This window comes from Pagrus major, chromosome 5 (assembly GCF_040436345.1).
Source record: "Pagrus major chromosome 5, Pma_NU_1.0".
NCBI classification, from domain to species: Eukaryota; Metazoa; Chordata; class Actinopteri; order Spariformes; family Sparidae; genus Pagrus; species Pagrus major.
In genome coordinates, this window is record NC_133219.1 from 39435621 (window position 1) to 39454925 (window position 19305).

Genomic DNA, 19305 nt, shown 5'->3' on the forward strand with positions numbered 1-19305 from the left:
CAAGAGTATTTGTACATTTTGAGACTGGAGAAGCTGACCTTTTCCATTTCTTTGCGATGTTTACTGTTATGTGTAAGGGGATGTATGTATGATTTATGGCTTTTATGTGATGTGGGTTGTATGCAATATGTATTCTGAGTCTGTGTATGATGTTTTATGATATATGAAAGAAAGAATCCAGAACGGGAGAGAAAAACTCAAAGAACATGAACATTTTTATTCACTTTTGATTCGTCTTCTCTCCACACACCCCTCATGTAAGCAGCAAATGTACTCTTCAAGCTAACAATGCAAAACCTGAATATGTCTAAAGTCTAATTCTTCATCCAAATCAAACACAGAATATTGATCATGTGGCTTGATTATTCCCTCCACTCCGCTGTCATTACAACCTACAGTAAATCCATATGCATTGTGTGCAGGGGAGCTACTCATTGAGCGAAGGACAATCTCCCCTGCAGTATTACAGCCCCCTTACAAGGAGCGAGCTGATCCTTGACACCGCCACCGCAACACACTCCTATAAATCCCCCCAAGGCTTTAAATAACCCCAGCCAAGAACAAATGCCACGATGCCTCAGGTACGCGTGGATGACAAACAACCCCCATCAGCTGCACAGATCACATCTGACACAGAAGCTCACCCCGGTGCTCTTCTGTTTAAACGTGACTTTTGGGAACAGCACATACTGGTGGGTATTAGAGAAAAGCACAGATCATGTACTGAGTGACAAACCCACAGAGAATTAACAGCCCTCGACTCTGCAGCGCTTTATAACATCTATCAGCTCATTGTGTAGGATTTCTAGCTGTGTTTTCACCTGCACTACAGACTGCTGTTCGGTGTTGGGCAGACTGGCAGCTAAAACAAGCAACTAGTGGGTGAATATAGCAGATAAAGAGCCAGATATTTCCCTCAGGAATTAGTGCAGATAAATATCGGCGCTAAAAGGAGAGTTAATATTGGACTTACATTCAATAAACACATGCTTGTGTTGCTACATAGCTGCTAGATGTGGAGCTAATAGGCCAACAGTCTGCTAACACGTTCGCCTAACATGCAGGGGATCTCTCAGGCAAAACAAAACGATGTTTGCTGAGTGTTGGGGAGGGCCGGGTGGAGCAGGGAGGCAGAGGAGGAGGTGGAGAGCCAGACCTCCTGGAGGAATAAACACCCGCATTACTTCTTAACTCCTGGGATTAAAATGATTTATCTTCACTCCCAGTTCAGTTAAGGAGAGAGTCAAGTGCAGATCCAGACCGTCTGGGGGAATAAACACCCAGAGTCACATCAGATTCTGATCTATATCTATATGTCACTTTTCCCTCATCTTTTTGTCTCTTGAGCTGCTGGTACAAGTGAATTTCTTTGCACAGGATCAATAAATTTAATCTGATTTTATCGTATAAACCCTCCCAATTTTCTCCACATTCGTTACAAATGTGTTTCCACAAGCAAAATGTAAACCCTTTGGACCCTAAAGTCTGCCACAGTCTGGAACGAAACAAAGCTAAAAATAAACAGATTTCAATTTCTGTACGTGCCGCTTCAAGAATTACATTAAGTTAAGTCGAATAAACTGATTTGAAGGAGGGCTAAAGAGAAAAAAGCAATAAAGAGAGAAAGAAGAAAAAGAGAAATTGAGATTGGGGTTTATTAAAACACAATTGCATTAGCAGACCGAAAGGTAGAATCAATCCAGTGTGCATTAGACCTGCTGACCGTCCTCCCTTAATTCATATAAATGTTCTGCATGTCCGTTCTGCTTTTTCTAAAGCCACAGAAGTATCCAGCCGAGCTCCAGTCACATCTGTGTGCAGCGCAGACAATGCCTTCTTACCACCACGCTTTTGTGTCGGCGTATGATTCAGAGTTTACACCAACATTGTCACAGCGAATAAGACGGTGGATGTCACACCCCCAAAATAGACCTTATCCCAACAGCAAGAGGCAGCGTAACGTGATAGAGGGAGGGAGGCAAGCTGCTATTGATCCGGCGAAGCCTCGTTCAATATGAGCCCAGATCCACTGACACATGGCAGATATGACCAACCGCCCACTCAGGTTCTTGGCCACTGTTTAGATTTATCCCAATTAAAATTTGATCCACCATCAGTCTCATTTGGCTTCATCGCAAGTGTTGGAAAAGATGGCCGTTACCAGGGTTACTGTACATGGCTATGTCTCCTGAATCACACAAAAAGCATACTGATCATGTAAATTAGTCATCTGCAAAACCGAGACACCAGACACTTAAAGCTTTTTTTCCATCGCCTCTGATATTCCATTAGCATCGTGAGCAAACTGTACATGACGCAGAGCAAACCTCTCCTTTGAGAGCAGCTGTCAGAGCACAGTTCATCTCAGATATCTGGTGTCAAGTCTCTGCTTGCTGTCATGTCGAATACTTTCCCCAGGAGATGCAGCTTCCCTCCGCGAGTGGACGTTGCAAGAAAAAGATGCCCTGATCCAACCTCTGCCTTTCTTCACGAGCTTTTAAAGGAGACCTATTTTGCTTTTTCATTTTTTTTCCTTTCCTCCGCTGTTTTTTATCCTTGTGCATATAAGAGTAAATAAGGAAGGAAAATAAGGAAAGAGGTAAAAACCGCACCAACAGAAAACGATGGTCCTGAAACCCCTGACGCTTTTCCACCAAAATTAGTAGGTCTACACTTTTTTCTTTACTCGTGTCAACCGACTAAAAACGCAGCCTGTCTATGATTTTTATCTGAAGTATTACGTTGTCACTGACGTCACGTTTCACGTCACGAATGCGCCGTTAACAGGGAACAACACCAGTTAAAGTAAACACAAGCACGCAGCAGGCAGCATGGAGGCCAGTACAGTATCTCGCAACCACCAGATGTTGATAATGCGTCATCACTTCGCGCGTCTGGAAATACGTCAGAATTTAGCGTGTTCGCCCGGGTCTTACGTTTAGATCAAAGCCGAGCCGAGCCAAGGTGATAAAAACCATGGTGACGTCATCCTCCGTCACCATGCCACATATTTGTATAATTTACGCCGAGCTGCTAGTTTGGCACGTATGTATTTATTTAGCACAGCTGCTCTGTTGTTTAAAGCGGTGCTGGCTCAGGTGTTTGTGAGCTGACCAATCAGAGTCACATAAGTGATGAAATATACATATACAGATGTGTGTCATCACTTTGATTTGTGGGTTGGCAGAGAGATGGTATTGATTAGTTTTAAATATATCTCCAAAGTCACTGGTAGGTGAAATGTGGTCTACATGAAAGCCAGTGTTGAAATTAGTGAAATTATTTAGCCGTGCTTTAGCCGAGACATCAGGTTTACATATATTTATTATAGGTCTTTCAGACATAAAATGCCTGCTGGGTTGCTATCTTCATTGCTGACTGATTGGAGTAGACTCAGATCACCTGTTGTGTGCAGGCTGTTGGAGACTGGCTCCTAATTAATGATTGCGAGCAGCTTGGATCGTTCCCCTCTCAGCCAATCAGGGTGTGATGACGCCTTTTGGTGAAGGCTTAAGAGAGGTGGGGAATGACGCCCGGGTGATTGTGATTCTGTCCTTGACTCACTGACCCGGACCTCATCCTAACAGATTGTCAGCCAGAGACTCGGCTCTGTTGACATTTCTTTGCTGTCTTGTTCTTCCTGATTAAGTGAAGTTTTTAGTATTCTGCATCAGAGCCGGGCCGTGCTCAGGTTTCTTTTATCTTCACTGAACCCCCTTATTGTAATTCCTCCCTTGTGATGTCTTTTTTCATTTTCTCCTACCGTCCTTTACCGCTTTTATTTTATTCCTTTTACTGCTCATAATTTTTTTATGTTATTAATTCCTCTGATGTGATGTCGTCTTCTTATTGTACTTAATTGTATTTATTCTTTTATTTATTTAAATTTTTGCATTTATTTTCTTCTCTATCTTCCCTTTTCTTTGATTTTGCCTGTTTTATCACTTTTATTCCTTTTACTTGTAATGACTTATATTGACTTTGTGTTTTTACATTTTCTGTTCTGTCTTCTTGTTTTAACTTCACCTTAGACGAGGCTTCCTTGTGTTTGTCTTCCTGAGTTTCCTGCTTTTGCTTGTTTGTCAAAGCACTTTGTAAACTCTATTTCTTATATTATATGCCTGTTGTTTGTCTTCCATTTCTTTTCATTAGGCAAAGATGAAAATAAAAGATGGAAAAATGAAGTAATGCAGTTTCATTATCCCCTGAAGAGGCATTTTTTCATTATAACTGAGGTATTGTAAGAGCTGGGATTCCCCATCGATATATTTTTGTTGTTTTGTTTTTGTTTTACGTATATTTTTATGTAGTTTGGGATATGTTCTTAGGCATTTTTCCTCCCAGCACCACCACAGGCTGATTTTACTCCATGTTTTCATCTTTATGTAACCACCAAGTGACGATCCTTGCATCCTGAGGAGCAGCTCATACTGTTGGGATGCTTAAATATTTCAGCAACATGGGGTTTGTTTTCTTTAAGTCTCCAGTGAGCCAAAAGCAATGACTCTGACCTCAAACCCAGGAAAGAAAGAGACACTCCTCGAGCTGACTTGGGAATTGCCATCATTGTCAAACAATAAATGTCAGTATTTTCCCATGTAATTTTAATTAGTCTGATCTGACTGACTGCAGAGTAAAATTGCATTTCTTCCCACTGTTGTGCCATTGTAATTTCTAACAAAATGACTCATAATCCCATCAAAATAAACTGAGGCAGAGCCGTCCAAATCCTGCAGCAGTGTAAACGACCCCCCGCTGTGTTAGCAGAGTGAGTTGGCAGGCTTCATCAAACAGCGGCGCTGGAAGTTGTTGTTACAGGATTTTTGGTCTGGAGGAAAATTGATTACTCGCCTCACAATCACGGAGCTGCCTCAGCAAAATTGCACCTGCCAGAGCTGCACCTCCGTCACTTTACAACCGTCCATTCAGCTTATGGATCACAGAGCAGGGGGGTGTATATAATACAGGAGACACAGTTAATTTCACACCTCCTCCCAATCCTTCACCAACTGTCCAATTTTGAATTTTGACATGGCGCACACTGAGGTCGAGCAAGTACACAGTTTTAGGTTCCTGTGAATCCACTTCACAGAGAAGCTGTCGTGGTCTTCACACACGTCTCCACACTGCTAAATAAAGCACAGAAAAGGCTCTGCTTCTTTAAGGAAACTTACGAAGGTTAAATTCTGTTCCCAAGTTCTCATCAACTTTTCCAGAGGAGCAATAGAAAGCATCCTGACTGGAAACAGGACAGGAAGGCTCTACAGCGGGTGATTAAAACCACCCAGAACATCACTGGTACCACCTATAGAGCATCAGTGACATCATTGGGGTAAGATGTCTGCACAGAGCCCAAAGATACTAAAAGACAACACCCAGCCCAGCCACAGTCTGCTCGCCCTGCTGCCATCTGACAACAGATACAGAAGTATCTGCTGCCGTACCACCAGACTACACAGCAGCTTCACTCCTCAAGCTTCACTCCTCAACTCATCATCAACACTCCACCACGAGGAGTTGATTTTGATTTTTCTGACTATTATGCATTTGTCAGTCTGCATTGAGCTGCCCTGATACCAAAATGTTCAACTTCAAATCATAATTAGTTTTTGCAACACGCAATGTCTCTTTTCATATGTAAGTTCTTGGGACACAAAATATGATTGAAAAATCGCACATAAAAGATACTTTTACCTTATTATTTCATTTCCAATTAATTATATTGGTTTTGTTGGACAGGCAGAAATTCATTTCACTTAGTTCACATAATTTTATTTTAGCTGTATTTGATAAAAAAATTAGTTGGACTGACTCAGTTAAATTATATTGTGTGGACATACTTTGAGTTGGGGCTACAAATATTTATTGGATGGAAATCCTTCCCACAATTTATTTGATTTATCAATTTGCATACAGGATTGTAGAAATTGTGCTGCTGAAATTTTGCTGGCGGTTCTCATTAATTGCATATGATGGCACCCTGTTGTTCTTGTGCCGCTCCTTTAGCGATGACTCTCTGTGTGATCAGAGCCCTGGTCTGTAGAAGATTACAACAGAAATTTAATTATAATCTTGTGTAATGACGATTAAATTGAAATTGGTTCTTGAATCGTACTCCTGTTATATAAAATATTGTATTAAAGGCTGCGAATAAGATCTCAGCTCTTCATAGATGAGATTTATTCAAGTTTTTTTTTTTTTTGCCACACTTTGTCAAATCTCCAGTGTCACAGAAAAGATGGCAGGTAGTTGGCATGGAAACCATCTTAGATGTGGTGCAGGCAGAATAAATGGCACCAGTGGAGCTCTGCTGTCCCAAACTAATCAGTCGTGTTGTCGTCTGCTCTGCCAGTGGCGATGGCTGGTGCTTTTGTTTGTTCCAGCAACCTGCTGCACTGCACCTTCCCTTGTTAGTGCCCATTGTGTCCACAGCAAACAAACAGTCCCCCTTCCTCGCTTATTCACCAGTCCCCCCTCATCATAATCAGTAATGGCACCGTGAAATGATCTCCTTCAGTAATTATCTGAATGAAGGTTAAGTGATTTGTGTAACAGCTCAAGGTCAGCCTCTTTCATGTCTCAGTCACGGCTGCAGCCAACATTTCTTCTCGTAGTCTGATTGTAGTAGAAATTGACAGTTAATTCTGTAAAAGCAGCCCACTTTGTTTTCATTTCTTTGTCAGATCTTCCTCCAGCCCTCGGCTCGCCTGCTGCACAGCCTTTTCCTGATGAAAGAGGACGGTTGGCTGCTAATGTACCGCAATGCTCTTCTCTCAATAATGGCACAACCAGCCAACTCCGTGACCTCCAGGAGAGTCCAATTAAAAACCATGCTTTTAGTCTTTGACAGTGACTGACATCACAACAAGAGCGCTCGCACAATCCTCTGATTTGCATTACTGAATGTGTACCTGTGATTATGTCACCCTGATTAGCAAGTAATGTGTGAAAATTATTTTAAATTAATGCTGAACAGGTGACATCTGCATCTGTGTGTGATGGTGTGCTGCCAGCTCAGCCCAGCACTTGATATTCACCTCTTAGAGGCTTTTATACGGAGGACTGAAGCTGCCAAATCAAAATTAAATTAAGAAATAAATACATGGCTCAAAAAATAGATCAATATGCCACAAAATGCATCAAAGATGATTATTTTTTCTATTCTTAAAAGGTGACAGAAGTTGATGTTCCTTTTTTTATTTGCTTCTGTTTTTATTTACCTTTTGTATTAATTCAACTATTAATTTACTCAACTATTTAATTGTATTTTCTTAATTAATTTATTAATTTTTAAATGTATTATTATATTTATTATTTTCCTACTGTATTTTCTCCTTTTAACTTAACTTTTAAATGTGTTTTATTTGAAATTGGAACTTGACTTGATTTGAATTAAATGGGACTGTTGGGCCTTGGCGGAGGTATGCGCTCTACTGAGTGCCATTATAGTTTATTTCTGTATTTTCTTTTTACATTTCTCTATACACTTCTGCTTCACTATGCAAATTGGGGGGCTGTCAAAGCCAATGACAATAATTTATTTTTATTAATTTTTGATTTTGACGGTTTCATCCCTCCATACTGAGACATCTGATGAACATGGTAGAATCATTTTAAAATTTCACAGTAAAACTAAATCATCAGGATTTATCTTTCTTGTAAACCAATAATACAAATGGTTGCCATTAGCAACCTGAGATCAAACAAAGGGTGACATAACCTTCACTGTCTGAGACTAGCGAGTGGTGCGTTTCTCTGGGTTGTGACTGTTGTTGTCATTGTGACACTGTACCCTCGTGTTCCTGTCAGTATAGAGATACATGAAAAATGAAGATTGTGACAATTATTTTCATTATTGATTTAAACCTTTGAACTCTGCCTGTGCCTATATTGTTTTTTTTTTTTGCTTATTGTGATGTCATTTCTTGTATTTCTTGCAGTTATGTAACTCAATAACCACAATAATTAATGAAAATTGTGTCATTGTTTAAAAAAAATTGCAAAAATCTGAAACATTTTTAAACACTGTAGGTTATTTGAACTGTTTATTTTTTCAGTTTTTAGGATATTCTCATTTTTATGAGCTGAGCAGAAAGTGTTTTGATAACTTCACTCCAGTGCCTTTATTGGTATCCTTTTGATTATCATGATGCCATTTCCTAGATTATCTTAAAATGCTTCACTTCAGTGCACCAGTGTTATTTTGTGATGCACAAAACATAATGACATCATCATGAGCGTACAACATGGTGACTGAAAGACAGCAGCTGTAGATTTCTGCTGCACAAGAAAGGCTCTCGCTATTGTGGTTGTTATATTTTAGACCAGTTTTTTAAGCAGATGCATGCAAACTAAATCTCCCTAGGTCAGTTCAGGGCCGCCCACAGGAGGTTAATCTTCATTGGATTAATTTGCTTTATGATTTTTCTCATTTTCACCATCGATAAAATGTCAAAAAGTAGTGGGGAAAGTCCATTACAATTTCCTGAAGCCTCTGGTGATGTCATAAATCGTTTGCTTTGTCAAACCAACTCTCCAAAAACCTGAAGATATTCAGTTTGAGGGATGAGACAAATTTTCACTTAAAAACGATGTAACCAATTACTCGATCATCAAAATAGCTGCAGCTTAATTTCCTGCAGACCAATTAATCAAAGCTGTGATATCTAAGAGAGGTTGGTGGAGTCACATTATGCATGTTCTCTATCAGTGCTGTGCATGTTTGCTGTTCAGGGAGCCGAAAATAGGCTTCATTACTGTCAGGAACTATCGAAGGGCATTTCCTCAGCCACATGACAGATACAGCCGGGTGTCAGGGGAAAAAGTTATTGCTATTTGAAAAGGGCATTTCTGCACCCAAGACAAAAAGCCAGGGGAGCGCTCTCCCCCCTGTGCACCCCACTGCAACGTATATGAGACTGGAAAATAAATCAAGTGATGGATTATTACAACAGTGTTTTTTTTCTCACAAGTGGAAAAATCTCTACTCTTCGCGTCAGGAAATGATCTATGCAAATTGAAACCTCGGCAGAAGATGAATGAGACTGTAAAACCTGAGCAATATGGAAGCCTCAGTTTTATGAAAAAAATAAAATTAAAATAAAAATGAGCGTGATGACTGGCTGCCTGAGGAAATCCATGTGGCAGCTCATGCAGTTATCAAACAGCGGAAAATCAATCTGGAAAGCGTTTGATCAGATGGAGACCAAATATTGGGGAGGCGAAAGAATGATAAATACAACAAACAGTCGGCGAGAAGGACAGAAAATCATTTTAGTCGTGGCACATCAAAGACCTTCCTCCTATTATCATGTTATTATCTGGTGTTTTTGTGTTACGTCAAAGTTTTATTTAAACACAAAGATATCTTGTGTATTTCTTGTTTAAATAAACTTTTGATAAAAGTGACATGTTGTGTTTTGGAATAGAGGAAATGTGCCAGTAAGTGGAGCCAGAAAATACCACATTGTACTCCTTTTACAAGTAAAAGCCCTCTATTAAAGGAGCATTATGTAGTTTTGAGGAAGAAATTTTAATCTGAAGTGAAAGCTCTTGATTGACTGTTTTTATTTGTACCTAATACAAACTAAATAATCAAACTCTCTTTGTGTTGACTGAATAAACTGAATTAACAAACTGACCTTAAAGGACAACACAATGTCATACTGTTTTACTTTGTTTATGTGTGGCGGACCCCGCCACCTTTCTAGCTTCAAACAGTGTTCTGGGTCCTTATTTTCCTCTGAGAACAGCTTGTTTATTCGATCATGGAAAAGATAAATATTTCTGAGTTTGTATCACCTCATTAATATTGTAAATATTAAAGTTCTCAGTTTGAATTTCTTCTCCAAAACGACATAGTGCACCTTTTTAAGCTGCTTTAAAATCTTTGATTATCTATGCAGTAATATGTCTGAATTATTTTAACGGAGCTGTTTCAGATGGACAAACAGTTTGTGTGATAACTAGAAAGCCAATCAACGGAGCAATGACACCACAACAATCACATTATTTAGCCCTGAAATGCAGCTGAGTGGAGGTGTTAAGATGCAAAAAGCAAATGCAGGCACTTAAGTAAATATCCAATGCCTCTCCACTTAAGTACAGTAGAGTAAATGTACTTGGGACTACTTTCAGCCTCTAGAAAGTATTTACGTTTATAGTATACAAGTATACATTATAAATGGAATTCAATGACAAATCAATAATCAAAAATGTATAATGTAAAATAAGTATTCACCCTCTTTAAAGTAACTGACCTAATTCAGCAGAGGTCCAGATGTGCAGGCCTGACTGAGACAATCACACAGACTCAGTGCTGTGACTGCGGCTAAAGGTGCATCTACTAAATACTGACTTGAAGGGGGAGAATACTCGATATATTTTTAATTAATTGCCATTACTTTGTAGAAATCTGTTTTCACAGTGAAAGGGCAAAACATCCATGAATACTTTTTATTGGCACTGTATTTCCCAGCAGGGCCTTATAAACAGGAAACAGCACCCTCTTGTGTTCAACCGACAGAGTCACAACATCCAAACATTTGTTTCACTAAAGATTTATGTAACTAATATAAATAAAATGGGGATAAAACACAATTTAAAGGCAAATCAAAAATAATATAAACGTACTTTTATTTTGAAAGAAAAAACTCAATCTGCCATTTTATTCATCTGCATTGGGGACAAACGCCTCTGATTGGCTCTTTGTTAGAAACTGGGCGGGACGACGCGACAGCAGCGACCAATAGCGCCTGAGCTCACCGCGTCACATCAGAAAGTAAACAGAGTTGTTTTGATCTGTCAAACAGCAGCGGACTGGACCTCTCGGTACCCCGGCGGTCCGCAGCCTGTCCGACAGTGTCTGTGTGACGAACACAGACGATACTTTCGTTCTGTCGTGTTGTTTCACTTCATCAATGTCGTGCTTTCTGTTTTTAAAGTGCGTTTTTACGAGCTAGCAGGCGAACCAGCTGTAAGCTAGCTAGCTGTTGTTATTTACCGTTTAACTAACAAAACATTAGCCGGCGGGTTAGCAGCGAGGTGGCAGCTAGCAGCAGGTCGACGGTACCACGAATGTACGTAACTTTAAACTTTCACTTGTGTCTATAAGCTGTGTAGATGAAGTTATGGTGTGTGTAACTCACACTGACTGCGGTGACATTTCAAGAAACCGCAACCACCTTCTGTAGCATCTAAGCTAGCTGCCCAGCCCATCGCTCCTCTTCCTGTTTGTCTCTGCTCGTCTGCTTCCATCGATGCTTACGTTTATAACGAATATGTGAATATTCAGAATGATATAAAACAGATCAGAGTGATGAAGCCTGAACACCAGTGTCCTGCCATGGCTGAGGATGGAGAGGTGAGTCCGGTGGGAGGACGCGCTGGATCTTCGGGCCGCCCGGGCCGTCAGACCTACACAAGCTCAGCCCATTTCCGCAGCCTGCTGGACGGACTGCTGGCTCTGAGACAGAGCGGCATCCTGTACGATGTGGTGCTGCTGGTGGAGGGTCGACCCATCCAGGCCCACCGGATACTTCTGGCAGCCTCCTGCGATTACTTCAGGTAAAAGTCACAGCAGGTCTGCAGGTTGCTTCACTTTCAGTTTCTCCATTTTTATTCAGTTCCTTTTATTTTTGTCACAGCATCAGTAATTTACAACCTGTGCAACTTGTTTCTCCACCCATGCATGAGTATGTTTGGTCACATTTCATTTGACTTTTATTGCATATCCATGTTTCACTTGTGTTTTGTTTTGTTTTGTTCGTTTGCTTGCATTTTATCATTTTCAGCACTTTATTTTAGGGATGCACGATATGGATTACAGATGACCTGACTCTCATGACCGATATCGATAAAATAACTAATAATAGAAACCAAAATGTGTATGCTTTCTTTATGCAAGAAAGGCCAAGTTTAAATAAAGCTTGAATGAATGAATGAATGAATCCATGCACATGCAAATATGCACCCGTATCCCAGTATCCCTCACTCATGTTGAGTCGTGTAAATACACATCCTGTATGCAGAGAGAGCAGAGCTCAGTGTGCAGGCGGGAGTCTCTTGGATATCATTGACTGTAACCAGATGGCTCTTGTTCTTGTTTTTGCAGAACCGGTTTCGTTCCTTAATACTTACACAACAGCACATTCAGTCTGACCAATGAGCGCAGATGTCTCTGGATACAATATGTCACAAGACACAGCCAAGATTCGGCACAGATTCCAGTGTAAACAAAGTTTGCGGCCCCTGCAGCGTATCAGCATTGTCTTATGATCAGCTGTGGTGTGCCCATTTTAGCTTTACTATGCAGCTTGTGTTTACTTTTCTGTAGATTGTTTTGTTCTCGCCTACTGCTGCTTTCTACAATCTCTGTCTGAGCAGAACGTTGTTCACGACAACTTATATAATTCATAAGAGTGGCATCATGTGTGTGATGATTATAAATAACTAATACAACTTATGAATACAAAGAAACATTTGTAAAGTCCTGCCGTGGTTTGTGTTTTCCAGCTGTGCCTCATCTCTCCTCGCTCCTCTCTGGAGATGCATTTTAGGAATTGAGACATGATTTCCTTCAATATGGTCCACTGAGATCGATCTCACTGTCACAGGCAGGAGGACAGAGGAGATGAAACATGTACCATATCATGCGACCCTAGTTCATAGTAAAAAAATGACCATTAAACCTGCAGAGAAAGAGAAATTGATATTGTGGGGAAATCAAAGCCGTGGCTACATGATGTGCTGGCCCATCAGGTCATACTGAGCCATTTAACACTGTGTCGCTCCACCAGGGGAATGTTTGCTGGAGGCCTTCGGGAGACACAACAACAGGAAATCCCAATTCACGGCGTCTCGTACATGGCCATGAAAAAGATCCTTGACTACATCTACACGTCAGAGATCGAGTTGGATCTGGAGTGTGTGCAGGAAGTCCTGACAGCTGCCACGCTAGTACAGGTAACTTTTTGTTGTTGTTTTGCTGCGTCACGTTGTTCATTGTTCTGTTTCCTTTCAGCTTATTCGTGTCCTTTTTATGTTTCAAAGCTTGAGATTGTCATGGGCTTCTGCTGTGATTTCCTTTTCTCCTGGCTGGACGAGAGCAACATCTTAGAGGTGCATCATCTCGCCGACGTCTACGGACTGCAACAGCTCAACACCAGGGTCCACTCCTACATCCTCAGGAACATCCAGACTCTGTCTCGAACCGATGTGTACCGACAGCTCCCCCAGGAGGAAGTGTTCAGAGCGCTGAGCAGCAACGAGCTGCAGGTGAACAGTGAGAACGAGGTGTACGAGGCGGCTCTTCACTACCACTACAGTCCCGAGCAGGTGGAGACTGACCAGGTGTACTTGCAGGTCAGTCCTAAGGTGTGTCTGCATTTTCATCTCTCCAGCTTCATCACATACACATTAAATATGGAGCAAGAAAGGGATCATTGAGTCCTGTTCAGACCTGGTGCTGACATCCGTCCTGAGTGATCTGATCACACCTGTTAGTAGTGTGTATGCACCTCTGTCCTGGGCCACAGTGAAGGACCGTCTTCTTCTGATGAAGAAGAAGAAGACTTCCTTTTGCTCTTGACAAATCACACCATTTTGAGAGTTCTTGCCCCGTGAAAGTGAGATCCAATAACAAGTGGTCACTCGAGACGTGTGTCAGTACCAGGTGTGAACAGCTTCTTTATGATTATAGCCCTGCTTAGTTTTTTTCACACTTTGTTGAAGCTTCATCAGCCTAAATTGCACTCAACTCATCTTTAACCTTTTTAGGACAATCTCAAGATGCTCGACGCCGTGCGTTTCTGTCTGATGGAGAAACAGGTGTTGCAGAGGCTGCACGGCAGACTGAACCAGTGTCCACTGAAGGACTCTGTGTCCGCCGCCCTGCGGTACCACGAGCAGGAGCTGTGGCAGCCCGTCCAGCAGACTCCGCTCACCCAGCCTCGCTCCACCTTCGACTGTATTCTGGGTTTTGGGGGGATGTTCAGCTCCAACTCCCTCGCAGACAGCGAGCATTTGTTTCAGGTGTTCCACCCGAGCTGGGGGGAGTGGAGGACTCTGACTGCAGCTCACGCCCCCCGAATGTCCAACCAGGGCATCGCCGTGCTCAACAACTTTGTTTATCTTATCGGAGGAGACATGAACAGCAATGGGTTTCGTGCAGAGACTCGCTGCTGGAGGTGAGATCACATCCCATTTATTCTGTTTAACAGAGTGCACGCCTGGACTTTTAAACTGTGTTCTACTTAAGACTGCAACTTATATTTCTGAATTCATTTTTTAATGTTCGTTACAGCTGTAACGTAACGTCCTTTTTATTGCTGCAACTAATGTTCATTGCCGATTATTTTCTTGATTAAGAAATTAGTTGTTCGGTCCATAAAATGTCAGAAAATGGTGAAAAATGTTGATTAGTGTTTCCCAAAGCCCAAGATGACGTCCTCAGATATCTTGTTTTGTCCACAAAGATATTCAGTTTACTGTCATAGAGGAGGAAAGAAACCAGAAAACAGTTTTAAACGCTCTCTGGTCTGGTGGCCTCTGGTCTGGTGGCCTCTGGTAGACAAACTGTGACGTAACATGACTCTTTTGAAACTACTTCAAACATATCTGTGGTCTCTTGTTCTTTCTTTTCTTTGCTGATAAAGACGTATTTGCGATAAGCTGATATTAGCTGACGTATATAAGCCCATGTGAGTTTCAGTTTCACGAGTCCACATGAGATTGTTTGCTTTGTTTGACCAACAGTTCAAAACCCAAAGAAATTCAGTCTATGCTGATGTAAGACAGAGACAAGCAGCAAATCCTCTTTTATATATTTGATGACTTGAAAACTGGAAAAAAAAATCTTTATAAGTTCTGTGTTTATTGTTTATTTATCTGTGAAAACACGTGAAAAAATGTGTTTTTTTTAGTATGAATCCAAATGATTTTTCCTCCAGGAGAAAAACAATGTTTTGTTTTTTTCATGAGTTTCTGAGTGGAAAGAAAAATGTTTGTTTTTGTAATACTCATTTTGACCACAAGAGGTCGACATGCATCACTACCCCATGATCTAAGTAGGACTAAAAGCATCTGTGGTTTCTCCCGGGGGAAATATATCCTAGAAAAAAATGTTTTCACAAATGGAAAAACAATTTGGATCAGACTTAAAAAATGGATCACTAGAAAAGAAAATGTCCTCACTTGCTCCTCAGGGCTTCTGTAAATATGTGTATTGATCTGAGGAACAGAACAGGATGACATCATCTAGTATGCAAGAAAACAAGCTGTAACTTCAAAATGTAAAAAAAAAAAAAAAAAAATGGCTGATGAAGTCATATTGCAGCCAGTGGAAAGTAAAGTAATTGATGAATAAGAAAGAAATTAGAAATATTTTTATTTTTATTTAGCTTAGTATGAAAATAACACTCAAATTAAAATATTGCTTCATGGGAAACGAACATGAATTTTAAAAATGACAGAACAGTTGATGCTTTCCCTCCAGATACGACCCTCGACACAACAGCTGGTGCTCCATCCAGCCTCTGCAGAAGCAGCACGCTGACCACTGTGTGTGTGTGCTGGGCGGCCATATTTACGCCATCGGAGGGCGGGACTACAGTAACCAGCTGGACTCGGTGGAGCGCTACGACCCTCACACCAACACCTGGGAGTTTGTCTCACCCCTGAAGAGAGAGGTAAGATGAAGAGACTGCTTGTAATGCTGCTTCCATCCACATGATGGTGCTACCTCCTCACCTGTGTGTTGTTCACAGGGTTTTCCTCTTGTACGCCAGGTGTTCCTTGACTTTCCTTTAACCTTCCCTGCAGGTGTACGCTCACGCTGGAACGGTGCTGGATGGGAAGATGTACATCACCTGTGGGCGCAGAGGGGATGCGTACCTCAATGAGACCTACTGTTTCGACCCAGCGGCCAATAGTTGGACAGAGTGCGCCGACGGGCCGGTGGAGCGGGCGTGGCACGGCATGGCTGCCGTTAACGGACGTGTTTATGTGATTGGTGGAAGCAACGATAAGTGCAGTTATCGGCGTGACGTCCTGAAGGTACACGGTCGGCCACCACTGCTGACTTGATCACCGCACCTTTTATGAAACAGAGTAATTCATAGCCTTTCTGTTTTTTTAGGTGGGGTGCTTCGACCCTGAAGCCAACTCTTGGTCTTTAGTGACCCCCCTCCCCGCTGGACATGGAGAACCAGGCATAGCCGTGCTGGACAGTCGCATCTTCGTCCTGGGAGGACGCTCTCACGACAAAGGCAACAGGATGAAATACGTCCACGTGTACAACGCCGACGAGGACGAGTGGGAGAGCGGCACAGAGTTCAAGGAGCGCGTCTCCGGCCTGGCAGCCTGCGTCGTGCTCATGCCCCTCGCTGTGATGGCCGAGGCCAGGAGCTGGGAGCAGCGCACCAAGGCATCATGGGAGGACATGGACATGGACAACTCGGAGGACTCTAGTGAGGACTGAAGCAGCCTCGTCGAACTGAATGTCTGAGCGCTGGAGACTGTCGAGCACTTTTCCTACACAGCATGTTGAGATTTGGTACCTTTGTTTTGTTTTGTCCTGAAAGCATCGTGTTCTTTCTGCACGTCGACCGCTTTGAGTGCCTCTGAACCAAAGTGTCATTCGGGAACTACTTACTTTTAAAATGTCTTCTTAAGCCCTGATCAGACCTGGTGTCACCATCCGTCCTGAGTGGTCGATCACAGGTGGACAGCCCTACAGGTACAGGTGTGAATGTCCCCAGACTCATTGAAGACGCATTTAAGATCCGATCCCTCAGACCACCTTCAGAGGTGGTACGCAATATTTTAGCAGTGGATACACAGTGAGGGGCCGCTTACTCAACTGACGTCCTCTGTGAAGAAAAAGAAGAAGAAGAAGCCACGACAGGCAGAATAGATCTGATCTCCATGTGGGTCACTGTAATGTAAATGACATGTTTGTACTGTCTTAACCCGCAACTGTTAGCAGCAGATGTTTGTGAACACGCCGTCCATGTGTCAGTTTGTGGCAGCATAGCTGTACCAGCCTGTCTGCTTCTGTGTCTAAAGTGCTAAAGTCTTACCTGCCAACATTTAGCAGCTGTTTGAACACACAGTGAACGGTAACCAATACGGGCTGCTTCTTTTTGTCGCACGTGGAGAAAGTCCCGTGGAAAAAAAACATTTAATTTAGTGGGTTGTTGAGTTAGGAGAAACTCTTTAAACTTTGTGAATCACTTAATTATTTGGGTCTTCTTGTATATTCTGCAAATATTATGAATTAAGTTCTTCCTTTTCTTGTGTGTTAAAAACATCGTGTCTGGACTGACGGACTTTGAGCTGTCCCCCCAGGATTGGATAATAACACCAGGTCTGAACAGAGCTGCAGATAATCACTCTTCTTCCATGAATCCCTGCCTGCTCACATGCTAACGCTACTGCTCGCCGCTGCTCCCTCATTATTTCCTGTCACTGTAGCTGCTCCTGCATATTATTTTTACCACAACAGAAAGGTGACGACTTCCGGCTATGCAATAACACTGTAACATGGAAAGTACTCGGCTGTCTTGAGTTTACAGGCAGCAGTTTGTGATGTGAATTTCTGCTAAATTGTTCACTTTTTGAGAATTAACAACTTTGAATTTATAATTGAGTTCACATCTCCGCCCCAGCAGCTGTCGGGTAAGACACTGCAGTTATCTTCTCATCCTGCTGAGTTTTAAACAGTTTTAAACGTCGTGCCTTGTTCGTGTGAAACCATCCTGAGCTTTTTTGCCGTGAATTGTGTTTTTATGTTTCAGGTGGAGATGAGCCTTAGTTATTGTGCCTCTGATATCACAGTGTGTGTGTGTGTGTGTGTGTAGCTAAATGATGAGGCGCTGGTACTGCAGGTTGTAGACACATAAGCTCATGAGTTGTTGCCATGTCGGTCGTCAAGTCCTGATATTATTGTGATGAAATTCAAACCATTGTTCTCATTCGTTGTGTTCTTCTTCATCGATCTTTGTTATCATATAAATTATTCCGAGATTTGATCCAAAGAGAATAATGAGAGTAGTGATAGAGGATTTCTGAGCCTTTCTTCCTGCTTCTGCTCGTCGCCTCGGTCGATTGTCCCGCCGCTCAATAGAAACATTTAAGACGTGTAATGACTCCCACTCCTCTGTGTGTCCTTTATTTTCTCTGTCGTTGAAGTCGGGGGTTTAAAATGCGCTTTTCTGTTTCATATAATGAGATTCATGTCTTAAGAAAAAAAAAATGCACTGTAGTCGAACACACTGTCAACATAAGATATGCAAATTTAGTCTCCAGTTCATGAGATAAGTTTTGAAATTTAATAAAAATAGTGATATATTGCTTTTGTCACGTCTGTTTGTTCGTCCCACTGACGACACCGAGGTCATGTTGCTGTATTATTATTATTATTATTATCTGTCAATTTAACATGAGGTGTGTGTTATTTAACTGGTTTTAATATTTTTAGATGTCTGCAGGTCCTTAAAATGTCTTAAAGTATCTTTAATTCAATTTTATATCAGGTTTTACATTTTAATCTCGAATGAAGCTCCTCTGTGTGAACGTCCACGTTTCTGATGTCATAAATCTTTAAACCTACCACTAAACCTAATACTACGGAAGCCCTGAAGGACAAATGGAGTCTTTTTTTTTTATGGTGATCCATTTCTAATTCTGATGTTTGACTTGAGAACTGGTCAAAAAAAGAGGTTTTGCCCGGGATGATCTTCTAATTCATTCTGTGAAAACACGTAAAATAAAATAATTGAGAGAATTTTTTTTTTTTTCAGTGTGAACAAGTTTAAATGAAAAATACAAAAAATGATTTTCTCCTGACAAAATTTTCAATGTGTTAGTTTTTGTAATACTCATTTTGACCACAAGAGGCTGAAGAGCACCACGACCTCGTGTTCTTAATGACACTGAAGGTTCGTGTTTTCATCCAGGAGAGTTTTAATTTCTCTGTGCAACCAAACACAAGATGCATCCTGAGTGTGTTGAAGTCGGATCAAGCAGGAACATTTAACAGCCTCGTTCTGATGTTACATCATAGTTTATGGTTGTTATGGTTACTGTCAGCTGCAGCAGAGGACAGTATGTTTGTGTTTTCTTATGTTTTATGTTCAAAAATGCTATTTTAACACCAATAGCCGTTAATTTCCTCATAAAAATAAAAGAAATTTTAAAAAAAATTTTAAAAAAGAGAATTAATGAACTTTAATTAAGATTAGCAAAAACTTTTTTCCCCACCAGTTCTCAAGTCACAAACACAGGAGAGAAAATAATTTAGATCAG

General features: G+C 41.4%; 1 protein-coding gene across 3 annotated transcripts; it reads left to right on the plus strand.

Annotated features, from left to right (window-relative positions):
* Nucleotides 1–10777: 10777 nt before the first annotated feature.
* klhl22 (kelch-like family member 22) lies at nucleotides 10778–18351 on the plus strand. 3 transcript variants are annotated; one of them, XM_073466124.1, is made up of 8 exons: nucleotides 10999–11078; nucleotides 11294–11565; nucleotides 12798–12963; nucleotides 13051–13374; nucleotides 13777–14186; nucleotides 15494–15686; nucleotides 15820–16053; nucleotides 16136–18351. In XM_073466124.1, the coding sequence occupies exons 2-8, from the start codon at nucleotides 11318–11320 to the stop codon at nucleotides 16475–16477; spliced, it is 1917 nt and encodes a 638-aa protein (XP_073322225.1). In that variant the 5' UTR covers nucleotides 10999–11078; nucleotides 11294–11317; the 3' UTR covers nucleotides 16478–18351. The 3 variants fall into 3 exon arrangements, with proteins under 3 accessions (XP_073322226.1, XP_073322224.1, XP_073322225.1); XM_073466125.1 differs by having other exon boundaries at nucleotides 10778–11565; nucleotides 13051–13362; XM_073466123.1 differs by having other exon boundaries at nucleotides 10799–11565.
* The last annotated feature ends 954 nt before the right edge of the window (nucleotides 18352–19305 follow it).